At 35.6% G+C, this 26,039-nt stretch overlaps 2 protein-coding genes across 2 annotated transcripts; both read left to right on the top strand.

Moving 5' to 3' along the window:
* The first annotated feature begins 3,683 nt into the window (after positions 1-3,683).
* LOC120780797 lies at positions 3,684-7,246 on the top strand. The gene is given in 4 exon segments (XM_040113046.1): positions 3,684-3,705; positions 5,677-6,107; positions 6,169-6,301; positions 7,098-7,246. Coding segments are annotated over 4 exon segments (735 nt in total).
* A 3,037-nt stretch (positions 7,247-10,283) lies between these two features.
* LOC120780796 lies at positions 10,284-11,221 on the top strand. The gene is made up of 4 exons (XM_040113045.1): positions 10,284-10,541; positions 10,612-10,752; positions 10,833-11,152; positions 11,212-11,221. The coding sequence occupies exons 1-4, from the start codon at positions 10,284-10,286 to the stop codon at positions 11,219-11,221; spliced, it is 729 nt and encodes a 242-aa protein (XP_039968979.1).
* The last annotated feature ends 14,818 nt before the right edge of the window (positions 11,222-26,039 follow it).

Raw genomic sequence — 26,039 nt, 5'->3', positions numbered from 1 at the left:
CATTGCTGTGACTGGTTCCGTACCTAGTCCACTTAGGACCCATCCGAAAATGGTATTTTGCGCCAGTAGTGTTTTTGAAATTTTTTAACACCTTCTAATATAATTTGCGATAAAAGATCGTGTTGCAGTTAGGATCTGCTAGAGTCAGGTTTGAAATCTTATCCCAGTGCTTGCTATTTATTTGATAGCTTGGAAGCATGTTTGTTAGTTGCGGTAAGACTATTGCATCTGCTTGAATGCGCTTATCCGCTTGGGAGGAAATTAGGGTAATGGGGCAGATTTTGTTAGAGTTTTGTACTACTCGTCCGCCCATTCCCGTAATTTCATAATTGGCATGTTTTGTTGACAGTTTTAGCCTATTTTGTGCCCTAGACGCTATGAATGATCATTGTGATCCTTGGTCTATTAGGGCTCTTAGTTTGAACAGTTCTCCTCGATGCTCGATGGAGACAACTGCTGTGGGTAGTAGTACTGTACTCTGATTTTCGCTGTGTAGCGTTTAAGTTTTTAATGCCTTTGAGCAGCATGCTGTCTCTTGGCAAATTTCTGGAGTTTTTGTTTCGGGAGTTGCTGTTGCAACTAAACCCGTGGCTTTTTTTGAGAAAGCGCTACTTTGAGATGTGTTGGGAAAGTTATTGAGATGTAACATAGAATGATGCCTTCTGTGGCAATATACGCAATTAAATTTGCTTTCGCAAGTATTAAGAATGTGTGAGCGGGACAAGCAGTTTATACAGAGTCTTTTTGACCTGACGAAGTTATTCCTTTCATTCGAATTCAATTTTTTAAATTTTTCGCAAGCTTTTAGTTTATGCCCTCCTGTACATAGTTCGCGTGATGTGAATTTATTTTGTTCAGAAGTGAACGATTGTGTTTTGAAAAAGCTTCTGTTTAAATGATTGTTGCTTCCGGCTTGGGGTCTATTGAAGCTTCGATTTAAGTCTTGTTGAACGTTTTTAGTTTTGACTACTTTTTTGTCTACCCTTTCCGCAATTTCGTATTGGGTAGTTAAGAAATCTTTCATCTGTTTCCAATTGTTTGTGGGAATATTTTGTGTAGTTTCATGAATTCTTCACTGGTTTCTCTTTGAATTTTAGGCAAGTTCATATGTATCGTTACTTGCTTGTCAACTAATATTCTCTCATTTTCATATCTTTGTCTTAAAGCTTTCCAAGCTAAATTAAAATTGTCGTCATTCAATGCGAACTGCTTGACTATTACGCCTGCTTGACATTTAGTTTTGTATCGGAGGTGATACAGTTTTTGCGCTTGTGATAATTTTGGATGGTTTATGTACACGGCTGTAGACATGTTCCGGAAGGACGGCCATTGTTCATAACCTCCATGAAATATTTCCGTATCACACGCTGGCACTTTGAGATGAATGCCTGAACTTGCCTCTTGGGCTTGTAAATGTGGTAACTCTACTCTACTGTGGAGAGTAGGTGAAATTGACTTAATAAGATTTAATTGATCTGATATCATTGCTTTTGTGTCTTCATAGCGGTCTAAGCAATTTTCGTATTTAGCGTAAGCCGAAGATTTGAGATTTTCAGGTAGATCTGAATCATTAGTTTCTACTATTGCGTCGTATGCAGCTTGGAGGCGTGTCCAAAAATTGTCAATAGATTTATTTTTTATTTCTAGTACCGATTCAGAGTTGTCCTGAATCGGTGAAGATGCAAATCGAGTGCAGTATTTAATTAAGCTGTCACTCTCAGAAATGAATTTAATATAAGAAATGTCCCTACCCCTTTTTTGCTTTGTAGCACCTTGCTTTGAGCGTTTAGCTTCAGCAGGTGTACATGGGCTTTTATCGTCATTAGTCATTTTCGGAATTCTTTAGAATTCTGCTTTAGATTCTTTTGAATCTGTGCTCATTCAGAAAAATTTGAGTTAATAAAATATAAGTATATTTTATTATAATAGAAAAATTTGTTCCCGAAAACTCTTTTTAATAAATAAGAGTTTTTTATTTCTGAAAAATTGGATTATTAAAATATGTATAACCGAAAGCACTATTCAATAAATAAGAGCTGTTATTTCCGAAAAAGAATTTAAGCATGCGTTATCGCTTTTATTGCTCGCGTATTTACTTGCTTTTTTTGTTTTTTTTTTTTATATCGGAAAAATATTTTTTATGATTTTATCCGTATGCCCTTGTATCAGCGCGTACTGAACACTAGGTCAATACCCTTTGTACATACGTGTGGATGTTATGTGCATATAATATGCGTTAAATGAAATATGTGCACTTATGTTTGTTCTTGTTGGACAAGGAACAAGAAAATGCTCGGAATTCGCCAAATTGGACTTTTAATATTTGAATGTATGTACAAAGGTAATTAGTTTACAATTTTCAACTCAACATTGGTTGATTTTTCGCACACTTTATTTAATTTCTTGTATCCTATGTTTATAGGTATACAACATTCGAAAGTTTTCGGCAATATACTTGGATAATATTTCGCGTTTATGTATTCGCGGTAAGAAATATGCGCTAAAAGCGCTACTGTATATATTTATATACATATATGTATGTATTTATCAAATATTGGTTACATATGTATGTATGTATACTTCGTTTGCGAATATTTATATATGTATGTTTGTATTTGTTCTTTTTATGTTTTATTCTTATTTCGGCCTTTGCTTACTTTGGAAGCAATCCTCTCACAGCTGAATAATCTGAAGCGGTATTGCATTTGCAAGTATCCCTCTCACAGTTACTAAGCCGAAGCGGTATTGCCAGTATAATTAGCAAGTAAATAATAGTTTGTCAAAAAAGTCTTGCGGTATTTTCGCTTGTTGGATCTGAAAGCGCGAAGTTCTAGTTTTATTCGTCGCATCGGGTCATGCTATACCTTTTTGGAAAGCTCATTTCACGCGCTAACACGTGTTTGATTAATTGTCGTTTCTTTTACGTCGTTCGTGAGTTATAACGTCGCAAACATGGAGCAAAATAAAGAGAAAATACGGCATATTTTACAGTACTACTACGATAAAGGCAAAAATGCATCTCAAGCCGCCAATAAAATTTGTGCAGTTTATGGACCCGATACAGTTTCCATTTCCACCGCACAACGATGGTTTCAACGTTTTCGTTCTGGTGTAGAGATGGTCGAAGATGCGCCACGCTCCGGAAGGCCTGTCGTCGAAAATTGCGGTAAAATCGCTGAATTGGTCGAAAGAGACCGGCATAGTAGCAGCCGTAGCATCGGTCAAGAGCTGGGCATGAGTCATCAAAAATTCATTTCAATTTCAATAAAAAAAAAAATCAATAAAAATACCGCAAGACTTTTTTGACAACCCATTACTTGAATAATGATATTTTTTATTGTTTTGTGGATTGTGTGTATTGTATACACGAAGGTAAGTCTTAAGGGCATATAATAATTTATTTGGTTATATATATATATGTATATTGAGGATACATATATACATATATATATTATTTCCCGTTTTGCTCTGCGATTATATCGGTAACTGAATTTACCGCCGAGCTTTCACTAACCGTTTTTATTAAACGGATATAGAAGCTATCGGTTTTATGCTGTTGACCGTTGGCGCAACGATACATACATATATTATACACAATTATAATCATAAAAATCAAATGTGGAATGGATACACTCACTTTGATTTTCCTCAAGGTCTATGGGGAGATGTATTTATTCATAAGTATGCCAGAATCGGCAGAATCGGGTGAGTGTGTGCTTTCTGTTGTCCTACTGTTGCTGAGTCGCTAGTCGCTCCTGTTCCACTGTGTTGGCGTTTTATTATATATTAATTTAAAATGATTTTTTAAGTTTCGCGCCCGTTTTTATTTTGTTAGTAGAGTTAGAAAATTTTGAATTTTTGTGTTGTTTTTGACGTTGGGGGTTTTATGTATATTAGTTTTCACTGTTTCGTTTTTTCCTTTTTTCTTTTGTTTTTGCACTTGTACTCGTATATGCTTCACTGCACTTTTATTTGGTTATTTGGTGGGTGACTGCACTTTCAATCTCACTTTTTTTTTTGTGTTGTTGTATCACAATGCTTTTTATATTTATGGTTTGTACATATGTGCATACATATATATATTTTCTATGTTTTATTATATTTTTTTTATTTTTTGTTTTTTGTCACTGCACTTCACCTTTTAATTACTTTTATATACTAATGTGCCTTTCTGTATGGCTCGAAGGACCATGTTAGATAAATGCACTCACCTTTTATATAATTTTTTCCCACTTTACCAAATATTAAAAACGCAGTCAATGTCGCAAAAACGGTTGGCCTCGCTTTCATTCACACAAGTCTTTATGGCCTTATATAAGCACTGTACATTTAAAGGAAAAACTCGTTCTTGATTATAATTAACTATGTAATAACGCGGTTGATTTCGCAAAAGGAATGGCGGCGGATAGAGGTGGCCGATCGCTGCTAATGTCGTAGAACGAACTGATCGGAATCTGATAATCGGTCCTTCTTTATCCCAGTTGGTGCTGAATAGGATGATGCATATGTGTGTAAGTGTGGGTGTCGGTGTGTGTCGTTCTCGTGTAGAATGTGGGTTATAAGTGTGGTGTGGTGTGGTGAAGATTGCGTGTTAGTGATGTAAGTTTTGAATCGATGTGGTGTGGTGAAGGTTGCGTGTTAGTGATGCAAGTTTGAATCGATGTGGTGTGTGTGTTGAGGTCGGGGGAGGATGCTCATTTGTACAGCCATCATAATTGAACATTTTACGAAATTTGGGAAACCAAAGAAGATCATCATGCACAACGAATTCAGGGCCGAACAGTTAATTCAGTTCTTAAATATAGAAGGAATCGAAGTATACTGAACAAAACCAAACTCCCATACAGGTTATGCCGACATTGAGAGGCTACACTCAACCTTGTTAGAAAAACTAACAGGAATTGAGGATCCAAGTCTCTCAACAGAAATGAGGATACAGATCGTTATAGGTAACTATAATGATCGCTATCACTCAACCATAAAATGTACACCCAATAACGCAAGAAATAGTATTGATCCAACCATTTTAAAAAATACAATAGACCAGAAGAAACAACTATCCATACACAATATAAATAGGTACAGAGAAGACTATATAGAACTGAGATCGACCTGACCGATAAAAAATTACAAAAGAGTACGGCACAAAGATCAACCGTATTACCGAATTAATCCACTACAGAATGTTCATCCGACTAATATAAAAAGACCAATGAAATTGGATGAAGATACATTTAGCTTAAGGGCATGCAAAAAACCATTATAAAATTATTTTATTTTTACAGATGATGGGGATAATTGTGTTTTTTTTAGTAACTATGACATTGGTGGCAGCACTCTTACAAGTGACACTGGTTTCCACTAGGTCATATTTGACGTCAAATGTTGTCAAAATAATGAAAACGGGTTGTCATATGCTGTCATTTGGGTTTGCCGGCATATTTGCCAATGCACGGTCATTTCAAATGACAGTCAAATGAAAACAATAAATATTCGATATGTGGCAATATTTGACAACTAATTTTAATTTGCCAACATGTTGGCAATTATTTACGTTTGCCGCCCAAACAGATGTTAAAGCAATAAAAAGCAAAAACGACTTTTCACATTTAAAGGTAAGGTTTTTATTATATTTGATGAAAAATACAATAAATTTATTTTCCCAAACCTTTTCAGTTTCAAATATGGAGGACGAACAGAATTTAGAAATTGAAACTCCAAAAAGCAAGCGGGTGCGGAAAATGAAAGTGAAATGGACAGCGGAAGAGACCGAGCGGCTGATCCAAGAAGTAGAGTCCAGGGAAGGTACATGGAATTTTCTTTCCCATGATTATAGAGACCGCAATTTGCGAGAGGCTCAGTGGCATGAAGTAGCGGACATATTAAATATGCCACGATCAGAAGTAGCAGCCAAATGGAACAGCCTTCGCTGCTCTTATTGCATTGCATTATAAATATTAATTTAGGCGGCCTTCAACCGAAAGGCACATACAAAAAGTGGTCAAGGTGCTGGAAGAACGCCTACAATGAACCCACTTTATAATTCTCTAAAGTTCCTGGAGCCCACCTTGCGTGTTGAAGCTAACACGACATCAAACTTAATTATTGCAAGTATACGTCTGTAAAAATAATACTATTTGTTTTCAATAAGCATATTTGTTTTTACAGGACAACGCGTCGACCCTGACCCTTCGAACAATATTGTTTGAGTCGCAAGATATAAATTTATCTGACGACATGCAACAAACGCCATCCACTTCAATAAATTTAGGGAGACGTCGAGCTCAAAAAGATGATGAGTATATTCAAGTCTGCTTTCTCCAGGCTGGACAAGGAAGCACAGAAAATGGGTCTGGCAGTGAACGAGGGCAAGACGAAATATCTCCTGTCATCAAACAAACAGTCGTCGCATTCGCGACTTGGCTCTCACGTCACTGTTGACAGTCATAACTTTGAAGTCGTAGATAATTTCGTCTATCTTGGAACCAGCGTAAACACCACCAACAATGTCAGCCTAGAAATCCAACGCAGGATAACTCTTGCCAACAGGTGCTACTTCGGACTGAGTAGGCAATTGAGAAGCAAAGTCCTCTCTCGACAAACAAAAACCAAACCAAACTCTATAAGTCACTCATAATTCCCGTCCTGCTATATGGTGCAGAGGCTTGGACGATGTCAACAACGGATGAGTCGACGTTGCGAGTTTTCGAGAGAAAAGTTCTGCGAAAGATTTATGGTCCTTTGCGCGTTAGCCACGGCGAATACCGCATTCGATGGAACGATGAGCTGTACGAGATATACGACGACATCGACATAGTTCAGCGAATTAGAAGACAGCGGCTCCGCTGGCTAGGTCATCTTGTCCGGATGGACGAAAACACTCCAGCTCTGAAAGTATTCGACGCAGTACCCGCCGGGGGAAGCAGAGGAAGAGGAAGACCTCCACTCCGTTGGAAGGACCAAGTGGAGAAGGACCTGGCTTCGCTTGGAATATCCAATTGGCGCCACGTAGCGAAAAGAAGAAACGACTGGCGCGCTGTTGTTAACTCGGCTATAATCGCTTAAGCGGTTTCTACGCCAATTAAAAAAAAAAAAAAATATTCAAGTGGTGGAACGTGCACTGGAGACCCTCACATCAGCTACCAAAAGTGACGCATGGGATGATTTGGGAAATTTTGTGTCATCCAATGGCCGAGAGTTGGCCCAAGAATCTCCAAAGAATTTAAGCGGAATATATGTGAGTTGATATTCAAATATCAACAGAATGTAGCTAGGTCAGAGCTGTTGCATAATTTTATGTGTTAATAAAACCTAATTTTGCTGTTTTATTCTTTAGGTCAACATAATCACATCTATTTCATCTACATCTGCTAGTCGTTTGTACCCTTTTATATACAATACTTTAAATAAAACTGAACTAAAAATAATAATTTTAATTATAAAATAAAAGATGACATATATAGAAATGAAAATATTTTGTATTTGCAAAATAACTGAAATTATAGAATTACATATTTATAAAAGAGGAAAGTACTACAAAGACGAATTATGCAATATCGTCCTATTATATTGCCATTCAACCCCTCCATGAGGAGTCATGAAATACTCCATAAAACTTTCACGGACATTTATCGCGCTGTCTGCTGGCCTACCTAAAATACTGCTTGGCCGAACTGATGGAAGCATTCCATTTTCTCCCCAACTCCATTCGCCAATTACCTGGATCAGTAATGCCATTTGTATCTTTGTCTACATCAGATAATCGTATATATATAGACTTGCGTCTTAACAAATAATTATGCAATATGCAAATCGCGAGTACAATAACTGTAGCATGTTCAGGAGTAACATTCATGGGTCTTCTGAGTATTCGAAAACGTGATGCACATATGCCGAACACATTGTCCACAACATTTCTGGCTCTGGATAGCCTATAATTAAATATTTTGCACGACATAACTTGATTGCGGAAACTAAATGGTTTCATCAAGTACGTTTTTAAGGGAAAAGCGTCGTCAGCTACAATGACAAATGGCATTTCATCACGTTCATGTGGAAGTGGTTTCGGCGGCGGAAAATTTAACTTGTTTTCTGCAAGAGCCATTGAAAGAGCACATCTGAATATGTTAAAATAGTAAGACATTTTAATTATTAACATTTAATGTTATTATTTTGTAATAGTTTACCTTGCGAAAACGCCTCCATCAGATTCACGACCATAGCTCCAACATCTACAAACAAAAATTTGTAGTCCGCATCAACCATAGCCATCAGAACAATGCTATTATATTTCTTATAATTGAAATATTCTGAACCGCAGTTCGCAGGCGCCTGAATCGCTATGTGCTTTCCATCCAATGCCCCACAACAGTTAGGAAAATGCCATCGCTGGTAAAAACGTTCCGAAACTTTTGCCCATTCCTCATGAGTGTTGGGAACCTTATTAGAATCCACAATGTGTTTTTTCACTAACAAACGAACAAATATGAATACTCACTTTTAAAAACTCGTTCTTTAAAGCTTCAAAAATTGCACCAGACGTGTTATGCACTATATGGCAGATTGTAGTTTTTCCCAATAGAATAACACTCATCAAACTCGAGAAGTTATCACCTGTGGCTAAATAGCGTAGTGTTACCGCCAGTCTTTCGCCTATCGAAATCGCTCCACGGAATCGTGTATTTCTTTTTTAAATATATGGAGTAGACGCACCACTAAAAAATCGAAATCTTCCAGAGTCATCCTCAAGAAGTTCTTCAACCACTTTGGGTCCTGAGAAACCAGCTTGGATCGAAGAGTGGCGTAAAATCCACTGGTGCAACGATTCCTTAATCCTGGTCTAATCCACCACTGCTTTGGTTTCCTTTGCTGAGTCCTTTTCTTTTTCCAAGCTTTTAATGACGTTATAAGACATAACGCCGCTGTTACTATTGCAATTTTTCTATTTTTATTCATTTTTACACTTTCACGCACTTATTTATAAGTAATTATATTTTCAATTTAACAGCTGTCAATATTGCCTATTCACAATTGACATGAATGAAAACAGGTGGTCAATCATCTGACACCAAAAATTGATGACAGTTTTTGAAAGGCACAGTTTGGATGTTGTAATGAAAACGCATTTGACATCAAAACCGCAGCTGTTCGTTTAGGCAGTTTTTGATGTCAATTATTTTGACCTAGTGAAAACCAGGCATTACAATACTTTTCTGCACTATAGCTGCTGCTGCTGTTGTTGCTGTTTATGGTTATGATGTTGTTTTTTTTTTGCTAAAGCTGCTGCGGCTGTCTCCGCTGTTGCTGCTGTTGTTGTAGTTGTTTTTAGTATTAAAGATAATCCAAATGCAGTAATCCAATGGAATATTGTAGAGCTCACTTTTAGGGTTTTCAACAGTTTTCTTTATTTTTTCTCAAAATAATTTTTGTTTTTCACTTTTCACAAATTCTTTCACTTTTTGAATTTTGTTTTTGCTTTTGCTATAATTTTCCAACTCAAATGTATTATTTTGTTCTGCTTTGGGATTAATATGATTATCTCTATCTTTGCCACTTTTCTTTTAATAACAGTACTTTTGTTTAATAATAATTCATTTAGCTTTTATTTAGCTTTTCTTTGCTAGCTGAGCGGAGCTGAGAGAGAGTATGGAACCGTTCCGTTCGCCAGTTATGGATTAAAACGTTGTTTTCTATTCTGTAGCAAGAATCAGTCTGACTCTGCCATCAGATCAGCAACTCGAGTCTGCCCCAATGTGTGGGTGTACCGCACATTCCAACAGACTCAAAATATGCTGAGTCTGCTGTTTTGGTCACGTACTGATTGATCATGCGATGTGGTGCACAACTGAATGCCGTCAGACGTAACCTGAGATGTAACTCGCGTGCCGGATGTTAATTGGTTAATTGCTAATCCAGCATTATTCTGCTTATGGCAGTTAACTTTAGTGTTGCTAATGCCTGGTTTTCACTAGGACATATTTGACGTCAAATGCTGTCAAAATAATGAAAACGGGTTGTCATATGGTGTCAGTTGCGTTTGCCGGCATATTTGCCAACGAACGGCAATTTAAATTGACAGCGAAATGAAAACAATCAAAATACGTTATGTGGCAATATTTGACATCAAAATTAGATTTGCCAACATGTTGGCAAATTATTTCCATTTGCCACGCGAATGATGTGCAAAAATAAATAAAAAAAGATTTTTCACTTTTCAAGGTAAGCGTTTTATTATATTTTCTAATTTCAATTAATGTATTATTCCAACCTTTTTCAGTTTCAAAATGGCAGAAGAAATGAGTGCAAATACAGAAATGTTAATTCAAAGCATCAAGCGAGAAATGAACGCAAAGTGGACAGCGGAGGAGACTGAGCAACTAATTCAAGAAGTGGAGTCAAGGGAAGGAACCTGGAATTTCCTTTCCGCGGATTATCGCGATAGGAATTTGCGTGAGGCTCAGTGGCATGAAGTGGCAGATACACTAAATATGCCACGAGCCGAAGTATCAGCCAAGTGGAACAGCCTTCGTTGTTCTTTTCGCGTAAGTTTTTCACATATAGTACACAATAGTATACAACAAATTGCATTATATATGTATATATGTTATGTAGGCGGCCTTCAACCGAAGGGCTCATACAAAAAGTGGACAAGGTGCTGGAAGAACGCCTACCATGAACCCACTCTACAATTCGCTAAAGTTCCTCGAGCCTACATTAAATGTTGAAGCGAGCACCACTTCAAATTTAATAAATGTAAGTATATATATGTATATATAATAATTTATAAAAAAAATATTAATATTTGTTTTTCATGTGTTTATTTGTTATTATAGGACAGCTCGTCGACCCTGACCACTCCAACAATATTGTTTGAGTCGGAAACGGTATCTGGCGATATACCACCAACGCCATCTACATCACGACCCAATTTAAGGAAACGTCGTGTTGAAAAAAACGACGATGGATACATTGAAGTAGTTCAACGTGCGCTGGAGACCCTCACATCTGCTACAAAAACTGATGCTTGGGATGATTTAGGCAACTTTGTGGCATCAAACGGCCGTGAGTGGGACCAAGAATCTCCACAACTGGCCAGAGAATTCAAGCAGGACATATGTGAGTTGATATTTAAGTATCAGCAGAAATTCACACGGTAAAAACAGTTGCAGAATTGTATATGTAATAAAACATAATTTTGTTGTTATTTTATAGCTCAAAATAATGCCGTTTAAATATAAAATCTTTAACTAGTCAAATGAAATGATGTACCTAATGTTCCTTTTTTATATATTTTTATATACATATATTTTTAAATGAACTTAGTATTTTTATAATAAGTAATAAAATAATAAATATATAATAAGAAATGAATTATATAAGTATATATTGAATTCAAAATGATATAACTTTTGTTTTATTTAAAATTCAGAAAGTTTTTAAAATAGGTATAATGAAAATATTTTGTATTTACAAAATAAGTTAAATTATAGAATTACACCTTTATAAATAAGAAAGATAGGAGTAAACTACAAAGAAGAGTTATGCAATATTGTCCTATTATATTGCCATTCAACCTCTCCATGAGGAGTCATGAAATACTCCATAAATCTTTCACGGACATTTATCGCGCTGTCTGCTGGTCTACCTAAAACACTGCTTGGCCGAACTGATGGAAGCATTCCATTTTCCCCCAACTCCATTCGCCAATTACCTGGATCGGTAATGCCATTTGTGTCTTTGTCTACGTCAGACATTCGTATATATATAGACTTGCGTATTAATAGGTAATTATGTAATACACAAATCGTTACTATTGTAATTTTTCTATTTTTATTCATTTTTACACTTTCACGCACTTATTTAAAAATAATTATATCTTCAATTTAACAGGTGTCAAAATTGCCTGTTCACAATTACATAAATGAAAACAGGTGGTCAATCATCTGACACCAAAAATTGACGACAGTTTTTGAAAGGCACTGCAGTATCGACATTCGGTCAGTTTGGATGTTGTAATGAAAACGCATTTGCCACCAAAAGCACAACTGTTCGTTTAGGCAGTTTTTGATGTCAATTATTTTGACCTAGTGAAAACCAGGCATAACTCCTCCGCTGTCAAAAACGAACGTCCTCGTTTGTTCAAACTATTAGGGTTATTGGCACTGTTGACGTGGGAGTTTCCGATGTGTCTTCTTTGTTATTGGCCTCATTCACGTTTACATTGTAGCTCGATGGTTCTATTAGTTTTGTCTTACAATTCTTCCTTATGATTGATGCAGTGCCTATTGTTGCTAGACTGATCAGGCAAAAAACTACTAATGAAAAATTTGTTATTAGAGCTGCTGTGTGGGTTGTCTGCAGTGTTTGTAAATGATTGCTGTTATTTATGTGGAGTTCTTTCATCATCTCAAGGCTGAGAATTTATTCCTCTTTGTTCGAAGGGATATTTGACTGTAGGATTGAGGGTAATGGTTTTCTAGTTAGTATTTCATTAAAGGAGTGTTTTTGGTTGTCGATTAAAACTGTGGAATTACGATATTGAACGGCGTATGATCCTACAAGATTTAATTTTTGATTATCGATCTCAATTGTGCCATTATACTGGTTTAATAATATGATGCCAGGGAAGATGTTTTCTATTGATGGGATGTGCTGGTTATTTATTTGAGTGCATTCTGCTGCATTTGAGTGCATTCGCTTCTGGGTAGTTGCGGGACACAAGTAGTGTTACTAATATCTATCATATTCTTATAGTTACAAATTTGTGTATGATTATTCTCATTACATTTTGTTTTTATTCCAAATACCTTATGTTTACTACAGGTTACGATATCCTCATAGGGAATTTTATTAATATATGTGACCTGGTCTTCGGAAAGGGGACTTAGGTGTCAAAAAATCAATTTTCACTTTTTAGTTGATTCGGATGGAAGATGAGATGCTTTTTCACGTGATAGAATCCAAAAAGTCTTAACTTGTTTGAAAGTTCCCTAAAAATGTAGAGAAAGAAGAGTAAAAATACGAAAAAATATTATTTTTTTGTAATGAACAAAATACATTGAATTTATTTGCCAGTCCGTGTTGGCTCACTGCTACACCCTGTGCGGCAAAATGATGTACTAAATGTTCGTAACGCTTCTTCCCACACGCATGTACAAAAAGGAAAAACGAACGACAAACAGGTCCTCTGTAGAAGGTAACTGTAATTTTATGCCTCATAACTTCTGTATCCTGTCTCTGTCCATATTATTTCCGCCCAGCAAGCTTTGCGTATACACTTTCTAGCTTTTCGTTACTCACAATTCCAGGTTCGATGTGACTTAGTATCACTAAATCAAGTTCATTTTTCGACATCTCTAAAGAATTGTTCCGCGTACTCTCGATCATTTCCCGTGGTATCAGTGTATGACATTTATTATTACAACAATCTTTTGACGGAAATTTTGTTACCAGATCTTCCTTCTTTACTTCAACAACAGACAGGTCAATCTTAACAAAAGTTTGTTCGGTGTCATCTTCTGCCTGAGATACACATACTTCGTCTTCATCATAATCGCTCTCTTCATTGTTTTCATCATCCTTTTCATGGAAATATTATCCGTATACGGCACTGAACTCCTCATCAACACTCATGTTTCATTTCATGCGAAATGCGAAGACGATAATCAACAGAAACACCCTCATAAATGTGAAAACAAGACAACAGCAGCTGCGCGGTATTAGAGTAAACGTCACTTCTTCAGTGTTACTTTTTTAAATGTTCCACACTAGCAACTTACACGATGAACTGTAATAATATTCCGACCAAAAACAACACTTACTGGACGTCTTTGAAGCCTCTGGAAAGGAGAACAATTAATGAGATAACGAGAAATTGACGAAATGAGTTGTTTATTTTTAACAGCTGTTTCCCAGAAAACTAGTTTTCGCACGTTAGCTCCCTTTTCGTAGACCAGGTCACATATTTATTTTTCTTTATGGGTTTGATAACAATTGAATCACACATTTCTTCGTTTATTAATGGTATTCCTATCATATAAAATAACATTGTTTCATTTGAGGCTACTTTTATATTTGCAAATTCTAGCGATTCTTCTACATTAATTAATGTGAAGTTATTTTTTATAAAAATGGATTTTGCTAATGCTAGTTCTTCATTTGATAAAATATACGAATTGACGATTCCGGCTTTGGCCCAATGAATCGCATAATCAATATTAACAATTTCTTCTTTTACAATCTTTAATTTATATTTTAATTCTATAGCAAAAATGCGTTGTACATCTTCATTAGGTTGTACCGTTTTTAAAATCTTATTCGATACTCTCGTAATATTGTTTATCCTGTCAAAAATTATTTTATTTATTACTACTTGATTATTGTTTATTATATTATTTATTTGATTATCTAAAATTACTAAGTCGTCATGATCGGGATTTGCCACGATCCATTTCCAGACTTTTCCTATTGTTTCTACAGATTTTTTAAATCTTTTGTGCCGGAGTCTAATTAAGTAAGTTTGGGTAAGGGTTAATTCATTTATCAAGATGGGTAGAAAGGGATTTTCTGATGTTATCTTGGTTTTAATAGTGTTGTCCATTTCGTCGAGTGTCATTTGAAATACGTCTAGGTCTACTTAATGTATTATTCGGTAGGTTCCTGTTTGTATTCTTGTCAATCCTGTATCAAATGTTGCTAATTGTGAATTTGTATAGTCTATTATTTTAAAGTCTGCGTACACTAGGTGCACAAAAAACCTGCAAAGTAAAAGAAAAAAAAATTACTATTGTCTGATGTTGCTTTTATGTACCGTTCGTCCTTTTTCAGTGATTATTACACTGGATTTGTCTTCCTAAACTGTTTCCTTTCTATATTTTGCTGTAAGTTTTGTTCGTTTGTTTATTCTGACATAAATTACATCTCCAGGAGTATATATTTTCATAGGTTTCCGTGTTTTATTATGGTTTTCTATATTTTTTGCCTGTCTTCTCCGAAGGGTTTCTATATTTTCCTGTCGTGCATTTTCATACTGCTCTGGGTCTACTGTAACACGTCTGTCAAAAAATGTCTCTATAGGTCGTTTCCCTGTTGCGGAATGTATGGTGTAGTTATATTCGTATGTACATCGGTCTAAGAGTTCTTGGAATGAGCGGTGTGTGCGTTCCGTTTGAAGGCAGCGCATAATTTCAGACAGGGTAGAGTGAAATCTTTCTACTTGTCCGTTAACTGTGCTTCTGCATGGGGGAGTTTTAAAAATTTTGATACCGAATTGGTCTTCGACCATAAATTGTATGGAAGCTGAATTTAAAGATTTCTCGTTGTCGATAACTATTGTTTTGGGTATACCAAAAGCGAAAAGTATTTGTCGTAAAGGTTTTCTGATATCTTCTATTGATTTTGACTCTACGAGTATTATTTTTACTTGAGAATATTTGGAGAATTTATCTACTGCTGTTAGAACTAATTTTTTTCCGTACTGTAAATATCTATATGCACAATTTCTCCAGGGTATTGAGGTATTGGGGTTTCTAATAGTTGCGGTTTATTAGGGTTGCGATCATACTTGTTTTCCTTGCAGACTCTACACTGTTTAATTATATTTTATATTTTTGCATTCATCTTTGGAAAGTAACATCTTTGTATTAGTTGTTTTTTTATTTTCGTCTCTATTCCTATGTGCTCGCTTGTGTTCGTTTAGTATTTCTTCGTTTTGTGCACCCTCGCTTGTTATGTCCTTTACTTCTGTTTGGGTGTAACGAATTTTATAATTACCAAAGTGAAGTGGGTAAATTTCTTGGATTTTCCCTATTATTTCTTCAGAGGTAAATATACCATTTATCACTGAGGGGTTAAGGTATCGTTTCAATAGTGAAGTTAAATTCTCTGTTGAAAAGTTGGGTTTGGTGATTATATGTCTATGGTAGGTCGGGAATGGGATTTTAAACTGGTAGCTGTCTTCATCTGGTAACGAGATCCAAATTTGGTGTTTGAATGCATTTATGGGTCCTTCTACTGCTGGAATTTGATTGTGTGATGAGCTTTCGTCGGAATGTGTAGCAACTGATAGGGAGTTTACTTCAAAAGGCCTGGATAATGTATCTGCAACTACCCTGCCAACCACGGCTACCCGCTTGTGACAAATATTCCAATACAACTACACATTTTTTCTCTATACACTAACACCAACGCACATTTTCGGGTTATTTTTTGTTTACCTAAATGCGATGATAAAAAGTTTGTTTCATTGCTTGATTTATTTGAATGAGTACGAAAGAGAAAACATAATTGTCATAGTGACAATAGAAAATCCCAAAAAGGGTAATAAAAAAAACGATTGAAAGACGCATGTCGTTCCTGATCGTACCATCGTAAAGGAGGCTCGTACAACAAGAAGGTAAGCAAATGAATTTTTTGGGATTTTTTAACAATATTTTGAAAATAATTACTTCATTTATTTTTATAGCATTGGAAATTGGAAGTAGCAGCAGCATCTATATCATCAGAAGCGGTAAATATCAATTGTTAAGTAAGTGTGTGTACTTTGAAATTGGACTGCGCAGTCCAATATAATACGCAAAAATAAATACATATATACATATGTACATATGTACTCTATGCGTTTAAGGCGGCCTGCACAATCCAATATAATGTGTGAAAGCAAATGTTTGCCTTATATTTTAAATAATCAGATAATATTATTCTTTTATTTCAGATATTTTTATGATTTTATACACTTAATCTTTCTTCAATGTAATTATTATTTATTTTCACGTATTAATAATCTTTATTTTATTTACAGGTATTTGTCTTTTATAATATTTTTCCACTCTTTTATTTTCAGGTTGTAATAAATTCTTTTCTTTAATTAATCTTTTCAGATATTAATTATTTTTAAATTAAATATATTTTTATTTATATATAAATTATAATAAATTTTATGTAAAAATATAAAAAATAAAATAAAATCAAAATTTTAAAAATTAAAAAGTTTTCTTTGAAATTTTAAAAGTAGGAATTAAAAAAGGCAACCCTGCATCAGCTATTTAAAAAGAGAAAATGCAACCCTACATCTGCCGTCGATTGGGGATATTAGAGCAGAGCTGAATGTATGATCATATGTATACGTACGTGACTGGGTAAAATTGTCGCTCGGCCTATGTTAAAGTACACATGATTACCCTATGGATTACCCACTTTCCTACCCACTGATTATCTGGTTTTTTACCCGCTCATGGTTGGAAGGGTACATTTGCTTTCCCAGGTTTGTATTTTAAATCATAGTTGTATTCTTCGAGTATGGCTTTCCATCGCTTTAGTTTGGAGTTATTAGTTTTATTACTGAGAGCGTATGTAAGTGGTTGGTGGTCTGTATGTATTACGACTTTTGCTGTACCATATAGATAGTTTCTAAATGAGTTCAGTGCCCATATAATGGCAAGCATTTCTTTTTCGTTGACTGCGTAATTTTCTTTGGCCTTGTTCAATGTTCTTGATATAAAGTTTATTGGTTTGCCATTTTGCTCTAAAACGGCGCCTGTGGCATACTTTGAGGCGTCAGTAGTTAGGTCAAATTCTTTCTTGTAATCAGGATATTGAAAATTACGTCTTTAGATGTCAGTGTGGACTTAAGTGGCTTGGCCAATTGGGCGTAATCCTTGCTAAATCTTCTATAATATCCGGATAAGCCTAAGAATGATCGTAAGTCCTTGATCGTCTGGGGGTATGGAAAATTTAATATTGATTGTACTTTGGAAGGGTTTGTAGAAATTCCCTTGGAAGATACAACGAATCCTAGGAATTCAACCTGCTTTTTGAAGAATTCACATTTGTGGATTTGAACCTTCATGTTTGCTTTACTGAGGGTATCAAAAATTGTGTCTATGTGTTCGGAGTGTGATTTTTCGTCTCTATTAAATTTAATTATATCGTCTATGTACACACAGCATATTTTGCCTATGTGTTGTCTTAGTATGTCGTCAAGCGTCCGTTGAAATATGGCTGGGGCATTTTTCAAACCAAACGGAAGTCGGGTGAACTCGTATTCCCCATTGTTCACTGAAAATGCTGTTTTTTCGACGTCAGATTCCATAAGAGGAATTTGATGGAAACCGCTTTATAAATCAATCACAGAGAAAATTCGGCTTTCTCCTAGTTGGGAGAGAACTTCATTTATTTCAGGTATTGGATACCTATCTGCAACTGTAACTGCGTTTAGCTTCCTGTAATCTATAACCATTCTTAATTTGTCTCTGCCAGACGCATCCTCTTTTTTAGGCACTACCCATACAGGTGAGTTATAGGGTGATCTTGATTGTCGTATGATACCGTCGTCTAATAATTTATTTACCTGCTTTTCAACTTTCTGTTTAAGGCTAATAGGATAAGGATAGGACTTGGAGTATATAGGCGTGTCTGAATTTGTTCGAATTCCTGCAACTACTTTTGTTGTGTAGGTTAGTTTTTCATCCGGTTCCGAAAATAGATTTCGGTGCTTTTGTACTAGTTTCCTAATTGCAAGTTTTTCTATTGTACTCATATGTTCGTCGCCGATATGTATTAAGTTAACGTCCTGTACACTATATTGTCTCAGATAAATTCTTTTCGTATTTGCTATTACCATGTATTTTTCTTTAGTGTGTATGATTGCTGAAAGTGCTTTTAAGCTATCGTTTCCTAATATGGCATAGAAAGTGGTGAGTGTTAGCAATAGAAAAAATTTTAATTTGCAATTTTCCAAATTGAAAAGATTTAGATATGTATGGTGAGTAATTTTTATTTTGCCGCCTACTGAGCTGGCTAGAAAAGGAGTATTGTTTGCTATTGCTTTTTCTACTAAGCTTGATTGTATATAATTTTTATTGGATCCGGTGTTTACTAACATTTGCATTATTTCGCCGCTCTTCGTCCTGCATCTGAAATAAGGTAGCGAAGAGCTATTTAGTCCAAAAAATGTACGTCAATGAGATTGAGTGTTTCTTCAATTGTGTCCTTGTGATTTGGCTCATTGTATGTTTGCTCATTGTAGTCGTATTGGTTATTGTGGTTGAATTGGTTATTGTAGTTGTATACGCTTTCGTTGTATTGGTCCTCTGGTGGTTCGTTAGAATTTATGTAAAAGTTTCTTTGCATTTTTTGTGGGGGGTTATGTATCATTGGAGCGTTTGATGGTCTTTTACCGAATTCTTGGGGTTTTGGCCGATTTGCGTAACTAACGGCTCTTGTCCTTATACTCTCATCCACGTCCATCGGCTGAGGTGGTTTAGAGGGTCTGGGAGGAGCAATGTTTTGTTGTGGACTATATAGATTCTGGTTTTGTTGTCGATATTGTTGACTAAATTGATTTGGATTCCGATTTGAGTGTTGTTGGATGTTAGGGTGATTAAGGTTTAGTTGGTTGCTATCGTAGTTTTGTGGGTTGTAATATGTCAAGGGATTTGGTAGATAAGCTAGTTCAGGATAAAATTTGGATGTTGTTTGAGGGTTTAATTTTTGATGATATCTGGGTTGGGTGTGTTGCTGCCATGGCTGTTGCTGATTTATGAGTTGTTGACGAGAAGTTGATGGTGTAATAAAGGTTTGGTTATTAGCATGAGGAGCTCTGAAGCTTTGGTTTTCTAATTTGAGACAAAAGATGGACGGCTTCGGGTACGCTTTTTGGTTCTTTAATGCCAAGTAGCCGGGGAAGATCACCAGAAAGTCCTCTTATAAAAGTATTGAGGGCTTTAGCGCGGTAATTCTCCGTTAACAAGTGGACTGCTTCTTCTCCTATCTCCATATATCCTATCTTGTTCAGAAGTAAAGATAAGTGTCCATATACCTTTTGGTAAAATTCGTTAATTGTCATTCGTCCTTGTATGAGACATGTCATTTGGAACTCTAGAGTGCCTATATCTCGTTTGTCTGCGTAGTGAGTAGTCAAGCATCGGGAGATTGCTGTCCAGTCTAGGGGGCTGTTGTAGGATTCTAAGGCTGCGTTCAACACGTTTTTTCCAGGAACTAAATTCTGAGGCATTTACTGAAAACTCCCTTAGGGATCTCACAACGTCTGGAATCTTATCCATTTCATTCATGTTGTTTTGGAATTGTTCGTCTATTGTTTGGTCCGTAATGACCGGGTTTATTTTATTATTAAGAATATTATGTACAACATTAGGTACACTTGCCTCTGTTGCTAAAGTTACCATGTTTTTATCATGTTCGCTAATTCTGGCGGAATTGTGTAATTAGGGCCTGACGGTGCTGTTGATGTAACAGGAGGATTAATTCCGAGTACGGGGCGTCTAATTAGATTGTTTGGATTTGCCATTTTTAAATTTTTTATTTTTATTTTTTTTTTTAATTTTATACCACTATTTTAGTTTGAATATTTATTTTTTGTTATCCCTTCTAGGAAGGGGGCTTGTTTACCCTGGAGGGTCCGGTCAACTCCTGTTTGTACTAAGGTACACCTTCTCACACTGTTTTTGTTTTTGTAGGCTTTTCGCTGCTATTCCTTGTTGGTATCGTTGGAGCGTCCAGGAAGTCTCTTTTCCTATCCTTTTCACGCTCTTTTCAATGTGTTGGTTTTTCTCATCCTTTAATCCGCTCGGCCTGTGAGACCTCTTGTCACAAGTTAAAGGTTAACACTGTCTTTTTCGCGGCGTTTTTTTATATTTTTTAACGGCACTTAGACTTTCACGAACCGAACAAGCTTTTTTTTTAAGCTCGGGTGCCAATTATTGCCGGTTAGATTAAAACGGCTAAAAAAATTTATATTTTTGGTCAAAAAATGACCTTTATTGTCAAATGTTCTCCTAAGACTAATTACAAATTTCAATTTATCCATTATTTATAACTTAAAAATTACGTATGCTAGCACTATTGACTTATTTACTTGTGTCGCGTTATTCCGCGTATGCCGAATGTTGATTTGCAATTGTTGCAATGGTTGCATTATTGTTGGTCAACCTGGCTGTAGTTTATACTGCGCGTGCCGGATGTTAATTGGTTAATTGCTTATCCAGCTTTATTCTGCTTATGGCAGTTAACTTTAGTGTTGCTAACTTACATGTTCATTTTTGAACAATCGACGTTTGGTTTTTAGTTCGTTCGTTTGTTTTAACGCAAGCTGCTATGGTATTAGTAACGCCCAAATGGTTGTTCCTACATCCGCTTTTCCAACTGGATCTATTTCGGCTATTTCAATAGTTTCATTTACGTCTTCTTTTACTTTTACGTCTTCCTTTTCTTTGCAATAACCGTTACCAATCGCTCTCTCTTGCAACGTTCTTACTGCTAATAGCAGAAACAGTCAAAAACGCTACTCCCTTCCTTCCTTTTCCGTCCTTAGCGAGCAAAATGTGTTAATCCTGCTGTTAGGTTAAACAAAACTTACGAATCTTAAGTTAAAGGACCATTTGGTCCATACAGCAGTTTTCATACAAAATAACAATTTAATCTTAATCTTTATATTTAGTTTGATTCAATACTTGCTAAATATTATTATTTTATTATTTACTCAACTCTGGTAAAATAAAAACTAGGCGAGGGGTTCCCCCGTTTTGCATTTTTCTTTACTCAACATAGCTAGTGCAAAAAATAATTGCGGGATTCCCCCTTTTGGCTTTTTGTAGTAGAGAATCACGAATGTTTGTGATGTCACGAATTTGTTCAGTTTGTGTGTTGATTTCGAGAGTTCGGACGTGTTTACTTATGAAATGGCGCACGTGAATGAAGACGAGATACGAGAAGTGCTCTATGCAGAAAGTGAATCGGATATCTCAGATTGCGATATTGATTATAATTCGGAGAATTATGAAACAAATGAGTCTGAAACAGATAGTGAACCGGAACCCCTCTTAACTCCAAGTGGCTCTGTTGATTCCTTATTTATTGCTAAAAACAAGATGCCATGACATTGTCTCAGCTTTTTTGTTGTTTTTTCCGCCTCCAATAGAAAAAATTGTGATAGAAAATACTAATAAGTACGGCAGAGTCAAGTTCGATGACAAATGGGGCGATATTGATGATGACATATTGCGCGCATATATAGCTGTGATTATTCTTGCAGGCGTGTGTCGGTGAGTACATTCTTGTTTTTCTTATTTCAGTAAAATATTTTACTAATATAAACTTACTCAATGACAGCGGCAAAAATGAAGATGTTCATGGTTTATTTGATTCAAAATTTGGTCGCCCAATTTTCCGATCAATTATGTGTGAAAATCAATTCCACAAGATTACTAGTGTGCTACGTTTCGATGATGTTTTGAGTCGACAACAAACGCGTAGTAGCGATAAATTTGCTCCTATTCGTGACTTGTGGGACCGTTGGCAACAACTTCTTCCAATGTTCTACAACTGCCATGAAAATGTCACGGTTGATGAGCAACTTGTTGCATTCAGAGGGCGATGTTCTTTTCGACAGTTTATGCCATCAAAACCATCAAAATATGGTTTGAAGTTTTGGTTATCCGTGGACTCAAAGTCCGGCTACGTATGGAAAATACAACCATACCTTGGTAAACCTAGTGCTAAGCCCGAAAATAACCAAGGAGAACACGTTGCATTGGACTCGACAGAAGGTTTGAAAGGGCAAAATATAACAGCTGATAATTTTTTTTCCACCTTTGAGTTGGTAAAAAAACTTCATGAGAGAAAACTTACATATGTGGGAACGGTTCGCAAAAATAAAACTTTCATTCCTCCGAAATTGCTAACTGTGAAGAATCTTCCATTGTACAAATCTACATTTGCATTCAATGACATTGCGACATTAGTATCATACATCAGTCACAAAAACAAAGCAACTATATTGATTAGTACAGTGCACAAGAAAGATAAAGTTGATGAGAGTGGGCCGAAGAAAAAACCAGAGATTGTTTCTTATTACAATTCAACAAAAGGTTTACTACAAATAGTTTTTTGCCTGCCAATAATTTTTTATGTTTCATATCTTTAGGTGGCGTTGATACTTCTGATGAAATGATTGGCTCCTACACGACGAAACGCAAAACAAATCGATGGCCGCCAAACATTGTATTCGCAAATATATTAGATATATCCGCTTTGAATGCGTACATAATGTTGCCATTGCTCAATACGCATATGTATATAGTTTTGTACACATCTATGTTTTCAATTATAATTTTTTATAATATAAAATATCAAAACTGAAAACAAACTATAAAAAATAGTTTATGTTATTTTAAGAAAATTTCAAACATATTGAAGACAACATTTATAATTACTACAGTATATCGAGACTGGCAATCCTGCGTTGTGAGAGAGCAATCAGCTGACACGTTTCCACGGCAAAAATCCAGATGCCGTGGATTCCTACGGTATCCTACGGCAAAGAGAGAAGCGAGTAGCGTTTTTCACTGTTCACTTACATTGCGTGCCCATAAGATAGGTCGTATCAGCTGATACGGGCCACGATTCTACGTTTTTCACTGTTCCTGCTATTAAGAATGGTGCTGCTGCTGTGCCATATGTGATTGTTGTAAATTTAAACTCTTTTATTTTCTCCTGCGGTTTTCCTTTCCAAGGAATATATTGGTATTTTTGACCAGCAATTTTAAATCTCATCCCAGATTACATATCACATTAGGCCAAGCTGAAGAAGACTTTATGTCAATAGATTCAATAGTCCAAAAAATTTTGGGCTCTAGAAAAATTACCTTCAGATTCAAATGGCATTAAATTCACACAAGAGCAACAAGAGCGTGAAAAATTTTTCGTAAATACAACTCAAGTATTGCCTTCAGGACGGCTTCAAGTCAGAATGCCTTTTAAAGCTGACTGTAAGTTACTCGGTCACTTCATAAAGTGTATCTGGACTTTAAGATTTTGATTTATGGATGAATGATTTTTGAACATGTGTGTTAAGAGTTTGACAAGTTTGGTCCGCGAATTCCTTGAAAGAATTTTATTGTTGGGAGAATAAAATACTTAAGTAGTAGGTCTCTGGGTCATTTATTTTGATACTGCATATTTAGTGATTCTGTTGGTTATTTTAAATTTTAAATTCAATGCATTGTTTGAGTAATAAAAAGGTTGCTTTGAATATTATTGCATTTGCGGTGGAAGTAGTGCTGTAACGTTTTTCGTGATATAGGCTAGTTGGTGAAAGCGTGCTCTGTATTGTAATTTTCATTTAGTAATTTCATGAACAACTGAAGTGCTTGAGCTAGGCCAGTTGGCTTTTTTATTCTAAGTAATTCTGGAAGTTCGCCATTCAAACCTCTTAGAAAACCTTATGCTTTATTGCGATACGTTTTAGTTTATATGTTGAAGGGTTCTTGACCTATGTAAAGGCAGGCAATTTTGTTCAATATAAATAAAGGATGTGAAAATCCTCAGTGATAAAATTCGGGTATCGAATTATTTCCTTGAAAAAGAGAAAACATCTTCAAACGCTTAACAAACAATCTTAAAATTCTATCCAGACTTTTCTACAAGAAGCGAATTCCTTTGGATCGTCAGAAAAATCTCCTAAACTCCTAAAAACGTCTGGTACTCAGTCAAGCTCTGATATGTTTCCTCCATGATTTGGGGTAATTGGGTTGACTGTTATTATTTCTCTTGCTGGTTGAACTTGATTTAATAAAAAGTTTGAAACTAAAAAATTATTTAGTACTATATATAATTTTTTCTTATTATCTTTAATTACCAATCTCTAAAGGCTTGCGAGGTGAATCGCTACTTTGAAGTTTTAATTTATTATTGGCTGTATAAGCCTTTATGTTATTTTGTATTTTTTTTTTACTAAAAAATAAAAAATCCATTAAATTAATTAAAAGTTTCACTTTAAATATTACAGATTAATATTTGACAAATACGTATGTATATTCGTCACAAGATTTTGCTTCTTTTTTATAAATCTATGCTAAGACGATTTAGAATTTATAATATTACGATATTGCACTATAACCCGAGCAGGGACGAGCGCTATAACCCAGTGAAAAATGTGTGAAAACCAAAAAAGTGGAGTGGAAAGATAAATAAGGAATCGAAAAAAAACACACAAACGCCAAAAAGACTGAAATCACAATTTTTAGGCTACGCAAGTGGAAAAACGTCAAAAAGTGGGTGAAGAAAAATCAGCGTCTATAAACGCCACAAGGGATCTAATAACTTCGAGAGACCACAGTATCAGCAGGAGCAGGAAAAAGATCAACCCCGGAACGTAGAAGAAAATCCCATTGAGTACTCTAAGATACTATTGTAAGATATTTACTGTTGTGAGATATAAAAAAGAGGAATACTTGTCACCATAACATACAAAAAAATGACTTAATACAATGGCAGATAGACCAGAAGAACGAATTGTACAGTTAAATCAGACGAGGATAGATTACGGACAAATCACGCATCCTTGAAATACTCCTACCCCTAGCCTCACCTTAGTAACCACAATAGTTAGAGAATAAAGAAACAGACCGTAATTGATTTTACTGAAACATTGTCACAGTGATCGCACATAACATAAACAAACTTGACAAAATCCAAGTCAAAGCTCTCGATATATTCATTAAAGGGCTAAACGTTGTTTTACCTTTTTTTGATGCGTTTGCCTCAAGCCCTACATCTGTGTCAAGAACTAGACAGCATGATCTATATAATTATTTATGCGAAAAAGACGCATAAACCACACCACGACCTCTTCGAAACAATGCTTTTAAAAACTCGAAACAACAGAGACTTTTACCCTGAGCTAACATATTCCTACTCGCCTGACAATATTTCGACCAACGTGCATTCGTTGGTCAATCAGATCGGTTTCCCAACACTCCCACGCTCCTTTCACCTACCAATCAATGTTCCACGTAATTATATTCAAAATAATCAGGGATTCATAAAGAAATTTAAAAACTACAAATAATCCCCATAGTACCGTAGGAAGTACCTCCTTTGACTACAGACCGAATTTGCCACCTAAACCACCGACCTCGTTGGAAGTGGACCAGTCAGTTACTTAAGACAAGTGAACTACTAAAATAGACCCCTTTAACAAGTCTAATATAGATATCTCCTAAACCATTTAAGCTACAAGAATC

Source organism: Bactrocera tryoni, unplaced genomic scaffold (assembly GCF_016617805.1).
Source record: "Bactrocera tryoni isolate S06 unplaced genomic scaffold, CSIRO_BtryS06_freeze2 scaffold_25, whole genome shotgun sequence".
NCBI classification, from domain to species: Eukaryota; Metazoa; Arthropoda; class Insecta; order Diptera; family Tephritidae; genus Bactrocera; species Bactrocera tryoni.
The sequence above is the reverse complement of the archived record's forward strand: the minus strand, read 5'-3'. Positions and strand labels throughout refer to the sequence as shown.

Excerpts from the sequence above, each read along its gene's own strand:
- LOC120780796 (XM_040113045.1), top strand. The coding sequence starts at position 10,284 with ATGGCAGAAGAAATGAGTGCAAATACAGAAATGTTAATTCAAAGCATC. Across the intron at positions 10,542-10,611 it reads GCCTTCGTTGTTCTTTTCGC|GCGGCCTTCAACCGAAGGGC; the intron begins GTAAGTTTTTCA and ends TATGTTATGTAG. Across the intron at positions 10,753-10,832 it reads CCACTTCAAATTTAATAAAT|GACAGCTCGTCGACCCTGAC; the intron begins GTAAGTATATAT and ends TTGTTATTATAG.